At 33.8% G+C, this 6676-nt stretch overlaps 1 protein-coding gene across 1 annotated transcript; it reads left to right on the top strand.

The window, feature by feature from the left end:
- Nucleotides 1-1365: 1365 nt before the first annotated feature.
- On the top strand, nt 1366-6096 carry LOC112527997 (casein kinase II subunit beta-1-like). The gene is made up of 5 exons (XM_025138878.1): nt 1366-1838; nt 3843-4079; nt 4820-4929; nt 5019-5184; nt 5542-6096. The coding sequence occupies exons 1-5, from the start codon at nt 1649-1651 to the stop codon at nt 5670-5672; spliced, it is 834 nt and encodes a 277-aa protein (XP_024994646.1). The 5' UTR covers nt 1366-1648; the 3' UTR covers nt 5673-6096.
- The last annotated feature ends 580 nt before the right edge of the window (nt 6097-6676 follow it).

Genomic DNA, 6676 nt, shown 5'->3' on the forward strand with positions numbered 1-6676 from the left:
AGTAAGTGAGAGTAACGACTCTTACCATGATAAGAGTTTACCGGGTAAATTGTTGCATACGATACCGTTTTGGTGGACTAAAATCTTATCTGTTAAGTAAATGATAGTGTTAAATTTTACTAGTAAACGTTTACCGGGTAAGTGTTTATCGGTAAAATTCAACACTATTATTTACGTACCACGTAAGAATTTAGTCCACCAAAACGATATCATATGCAACACTTTACCCGGTAAACGCTTAACATGGTAAGAGACGCCGCCCTTACTTATCGGGTAAGATTCATGGTCCTTGTCTCGCTCTTACCGGGTAAGATTTTTGGTCCTTACCATATTCGTCCGGTGAGGTAACATAACTTGGTAAACACTTATTCAGGTAAGTATTTGGTAAACGGCCCCTAAATTTAAAAATACTTTTAAAAAAAGTAGAAGGGTACTCGCGCAATGCAACGAGATACATATTGTTTTTAATATTTCATTTTTTTATCTCAATCGATGTTATAGTATGGTCTTATGTGATTTTGAAAAAAAACAATGATGTTTTTATTTTTGAATAAAATATAAATTTAAAGATATTATAAAAATTTGACAAAAATATATCGATATTAGTATTAAATTAAATATTAAAATTTATATTTTTTGTGTAATTTTGTAATTCAACTTTTTTGTTATAATTTAATTTAGGTTCAATAACAAAGTAATTTATATTTKGTTTAATAATATAATTTTCTTATGAAGATAATAATTAATTATTTTGTTAGAACTTGATAATTATCCTAATTATATTTTAGATTTTTAATATTTTAAAATGAGATGTTTATCCTCTATTTGATTATGTTTATCCGCATTTAGTTACACCAATTCAAACATGAAACTTTAATAAGTTGTATTTATGCATAATCTACTTGTAATCTTGAATTTTAAGTAATATTCATTAATGTACAATACTTTATGCATAAAAAATGGTTTTTAAAAGTTTTTGTCAAATGCTTTATAATATAATATAGATATAATTTAATTTAGGTTCAATAACAAAGTAATTTATTTTTGGTTTAATAATATAATATTTTATAAAGATAATAATTAAGTATTCTGTTAGAACTTGATGATTATCTTAATTATATTTTAGATTTTTTATATTTAAAATGAGATGTTTATCCTCTATTTGATTATGTTTATCTGCAATTAGTTACACGAATTCTAACATGAAGCTTTAATAAGTTGTACTTATTCACAATCTACTTGCATTCTTGAGTTTTAAGTAATATACATCAATAAACAGTATTTTACGTATAAAAAATGGTTTTTAAGAATTTTTATTAAATATTTTATAATATAGTATAGATGACTTTCATCATTGATTTAATTGAGTTTGAGAGCTTTGTCACAATAGGGAGAATGAGCGCAGGCACACTGTATTAAAGGGTACGACGAATCGCACACAATTTATCCCAAACTTGTTGTTCCCGCCGATACAATATATATTCACCGGCACCACCGGTCTATCTCTTTCTCACGACACACATTTGTTCCACTCGAACCCCAAAACGACGAACACAAAAATCATTTAAAATACTCTCGAACCCCTTATATGTTCCTCTCAAAATCCTATCTTTTGCTCAAAAATTAGGGTTTCAAAGGGGGTAATAGAATGTACAGGGAGAGAACTGGAGGAGGATCCAAGGCCAAAATGGAGCGATCTTCAACGGTCACAAGTTCCAGAGGAGGTGGAGGATCGAATTTGAATGGAAAAGATGCTAATAAAGATCGTTCTTCGCCAGGAAACTCCAAACTTTCTTCTTTTTCTAGGTCTTCTTACCCCAATAAGAAACTCTCCAAAGGTTTTCCTTCTCTCTCTCTCTCTCTATCCATCTTTTGAGATTTATGCTCTATTAGTTTGGAAGGAAACCAATTTGATGTGAATTTTGGTTTTTATTTATTATTGTAGACATGTTTGTTTTCTTTTTATACCGATTTTATGCTTTTTGATGTGTAACTTATGAGACTATATGATAGAGAAGATGAGGGGGGAGACATAAGTCAATTCTGGGTGGTACCTCTCCTTGTTTGTGGGCTGCTATTAACTTTCCATTATGGTTCTGGGTGACTTAATTGGAGGTTATTAGGTCAGTGTATTGCTTTGAGCTTTGGCTATGCAAATTGTAACAGGAAAGTAAAATGAGGGAAATTAATTTTAGCATGTGGGTATGGACATATTTGCTTTCTTCATTTTCAGCATGAGTGATAGATTAAGCGACTCTTCATGATAAATTGAATTGCAGAACCTAATAAACCCTTGGTGATGGAAATGATTAGCCATGACTCAGTGAGGGCATTCTTGGTTTCCTTGAAATCAAATTTTCAGATAATTAGGGAGAGGTTGAGGGATCAGGGGACAAGGCCTTAACAGATTCTGCTGCATTATCTAGAACCCCTAATGGAAGCAAAAGCTCAAACTGTATCAAGTTTTCAGGCTAACAAAGTAAATGAACATCCACACACCCCATAGGTGAAGGAGGAAGGAACATGTGGAAGAAGATGTGAATGTGATGGTGATCACGGAATCACCTGCAAAAAAGATACGATTCTAATTTCTAACGTGCCATTCTGGGAATAATAAAAATGACGTTTTATGGGAGGCTGTAGGCTGTCATCTCAAAAGGGTGTTTCACGTTATGGGTTTGAAGATGTGAAGGTAGGCCTGTACAGCTAGAGCTGGTAAGTGAAGGAACATTATGTGCTTGCAGGAGACTGACGGATTATCTTTAGTTTTTTTCAGTAAGCATTTGTATAAGCAGTTGATCTCCTGTTAGTTTACATGCATCATAAAGTGGGTTACAACTCACAAGTACTTTTGTGGGTTTTGATTCTACTGTGCAAGAGAAGATGGTCATGTATGGATAGAGTGTTGTGCTTTCAATAATGTTTTTCTCTGTGTTTTCCCTGGCTGTTATAGTAGCAATAAACATATGACCTTCATAACAATTTTAAAGAGATGCACTATCTTCAAATATTGGCACTACAAGTAAAACAATCATTAAACACTTGCATAAAGCACAAATTTGTGAAAGAATGCAAAGCTTAGAGGATAGCCTACATAAGGAGGTGAGGTGATTCTCATTCACAGTTTTTTAGATGCAGTCCTCAAAAATCAAATAATAAGGATCATCAGCATATATCAAATTGATTTGCCTGATTGGCTGAAATCAGGAAAAACACCAAGTGTAGTGGAAATTGCTGATTCTGCCAACTTTTTATTTGTGAGATTGCTTGAAGCAGAAGTGGAGATTTCAGAATTTCTCAAGATCAAGTAGGTAATGTGTCACCCCATATTCGTGATGTGAAGTTGCATCATAAGGTCTAAAGCTAGGTGCTGTGAAATTTATCCACCAGGCAGGCAATATCCAGCATCATTTTACAGGTGGTGCACCCTCATATCTTTGAGCTGGAAGGAGCTAGCTTTGCTGTCTTGGAAGGGTCTCTCCCTGGTTCATTATCTTATGCTTTCATGTCATGTTTTTCGTTTTTTTTGTGTGTAGCTTGTCTGGTTCATGTTACCAATTTACAATTTTTAATGATGTTGAGATCTGAGGTGGGGTTGTTTCCATGTATACAACTATATACTCCTGCTTTTTATGGCCACACAAGTGGAACATAAGGTAAAAAAGATGGCAGAAGAGAGTAACTGTGATATTATAACTCATGTTTCACTTGGTACTTTTTATGCTTTGGTAACCATCACTTTTGGTTCTGAATTCTTATCATTGAATTTTCAAGTTCCATTCACCTGAACTTATTTACATTATGTTGATCAAATTTTTCTAACAAACGCTTTCTTACTATAGGAGAGGAAAATGTAGTAGAGGAATCTGAAACAGATAGCGAGGAATCTGATGTTAGTGGCTCTGATGGGGAGGACACATCTTGGATATCATGGTTTTGCAGCCTGCGTGGAAATGAGTTTTTCTGTGAAGTTGATGAAAATTACATCCAAGATGATTTTAATCTATGTGGTTTGAGCAGCCAAGTTCCCTATTATGATTATGCTCTTGATTTGATCCTGGACGTTGAATCCTCTCATGGTAAAGCTTAATCTAAAAATCTTTACCAAATATGTCTTTTAAATTAAGGATACGGGCATCTCATGTATTTGAAGTTGTCTGAAGAGGGAAATACTTGCACGTCAAGGTGCTCGTTTATGAATCCAAAATAGCCTTTTCAACGAATTTAGCTTTTTTATTTGGCTGAGTGGGAAGGGTGCCTTGACCAGCGTCTGTTTGAAGCACCACAAAGTTTTCTCACCTTTGAACTTTTCAAGGAGTGGACAAGAAGCAGATTTTATGTTTCTTTTGTAGGAACACCGTTCCCATTTTATCTTTCCGGTTGCCATCTCTTATAATATTTGCCATTTCATCCAAGTGATCAAGTGCTACTAAATCTTGATGAAGGGTATAATTTGGATTTCTGTAAGTTAGGCTAAGTAAATTGGTTGCAGCAGATTATAATTCTGATATCCAAGGTAAATGAAGGTGATATATATATATATATATATATATGTCTGTATGCATGTACATATAAAGAAGTCTTATGTTGTGAATACCTACAAGTTCTACGGTTTTGACATTTGAGTTTCTTCTCATACTATTCCTTCCCATCTTAAGCATTTTATTTCCATCGTGTCATTCTTCTCATAAATTGGTTGTTTTAATCCTTCCTTATCATGTTTTCGTGCATGTTATTGGAATATGACATGCTAAGATCACGACTACAAGCCTTTGTGCGTTTATTTCATATGCAATTTGACTTGGTTTGACAAACGCAGGTGATATGTTTTCAGAAGAACAAAACGAAATCATTGAATCAGCAGCAGAGATGCTTTATGGTCTTATTCATGTACGATATATCTTAACGACCAAAGGATTGGGTGCCATGGTAAGAATTTGTTTTTTTTTTAATCCCAAATTGATAGTTCTACGCATCTGTATAAAGTTAACAATTGAGCAAATGGTTCCCTTTAACAGCTCGAGAAGTACAAGAATGCAGAATTTGGCAGGTGCCCACGAGTGTACTGCTGTGGTCAACCCTGCCTTCCTGTTGGTCAATCAGACGTTTCTCGACAAAGCAATGTAAAAATTTTCTGTCCGAAATGTGAAGATCTCTACACCCCTCAATCCAGGTTTCAAGATAGTATCCTTTTTGGTTGCAATTTATGGCTAATTGTCCCATCAAAGAGTCCATATCTGAGTTTTGGGTGTTTAAAGTTGTTTACTTTTTCGATCTTTTGGTAAATATCGTTTTGGGTTAACAAAACAAATCTTGAAAACAACAAGAACCACCAAAAGTAAGTATGCCCTCCTTTTCCTTTCAAATTTACTGATATGTCTATTAACAACCATTACAATATATCGATGAGATCGAATGTGATCTACAAGTTTTCTCAATCTTTAAAAGGGTATTTCAAGTATTTGATCAAAGTTGTTATAAAACTCTAAATTTGAAGTTCAATATTAGATTTGAATGTATGTTGATCTTAACAGCAAGTAGACCTGGATGGAGCCTATTTCGGGTCAACATTTCCTCACCTGTTCTTGATGACGTACGGACACCTAAAGCCACAAAAGACATCACAGGAGTACGTTCCTCGAGTCTTCGGCTTCAAGGTCCACAAGCCATGATGACATCGACCATGGATGAATACGCGATGTGCTTTCGAGTCGCTTTGGCCAGACCCATGTTAGTATTCTCGTTCTTTCTCAAGATATAACGACGATTAATCAACAACTTACGGCTTAACTTCAAAAGCCACCCTCATAAGAAATCACATCACAACCTTAAGATCCTATTTCATATATGATATATTATGTTAAAAACACCACCAAAATTGGAAGGAAAAGAAAAAAGAAATGTGTGCCAGGAGTGATCTGCTTCTTGTCTTTATGATCATCTTATTTGTATGAGTACTGATTTTGTCAGTTAGGAAGGTTTTTTCCCCCCCTCTGAAATGCATTCAAAACTTTGACTTCTTAAATATGTATTATTTGTAGTTCATGTTTGATGATACAGATAGTCATTTACCCCTGTAACTCTTTATTTTTACTTTTACTTTTACTTCTTTTGTGATGATTTACTTATCGTTATTATTATTTGGGATAACGCGTTGTTTATTGATCATGAGAATATATCATGAATCGTATGGATCAGAAGTGGTGCGCAAAGATTGATTCAAGACCGATTTCATAGAAGAATTGCTTGTAAAGAACCGTCTTCAGTTTGGTCGAATTCAAACCCCGAACTGAAACGTTTCCGTTCTCAAATTTTAAACAATGTCGTTTTAGGTTTATCTTTTAAAATAAAAAATGTCGCAACTTTATGTTTGGTCAAGGTGCGTTTGGTATGTAATACTGGATCAAAAACGACACTTAAATTGGAACAAGATGGAGCTGAATGGCATCTTTTGTCCCACCAAAACAGATGGAAAAAAAAAAGGAAATGAGAGAAGATGGTAAATTTTTGGTAATTAATTTGAGATTTTAATTAAATTTATTATTTATTAATGGGGTCATTAATTTAATTTAAAATTATATACTTAAATTACTTGTATTGTATAAAACGCAGTCATAATGGTTAAGTTTCGAACAAGCCCACTTTTTGTAATGAAAGATCAAAAACAAAATTATGG

Source organism: Cynara cardunculus, assembly GCF_001531365.2.
Source record: "Cynara cardunculus var. scolymus isolate 2C chromosome LG 15, CcrdV1, whole genome shotgun sequence".
NCBI classification, from domain to species: domain Eukaryota; kingdom Viridiplantae; phylum Streptophyta; class Magnoliopsida; order Asterales; family Asteraceae; genus Cynara; species Cynara cardunculus.

Excerpts from the sequence above, each read along its gene's own strand:
- LOC112527997 (XM_025138878.1), top strand. The coding sequence starts at position 1,649 with ATGTACAGGGAGAGAACTGGAGGAGGATCCAAGGCCAAAATGGAGCGA. Across the intron at positions 1,839-3,842 it reads CAATAAGAAACTCTCCAAAG|GAGAGGAAAATGTAGTAGAG; the intron begins GTTTTCCTTCTC and ends TTCTTACTATAG. Across the intron at positions 4,930-5,018 it reads CCAAAGGATTGGGTGCCATG|CTCGAGAAGTACAAGAATGC; the intron begins GTAAGAATTTGT and ends TCCCTTTAACAG.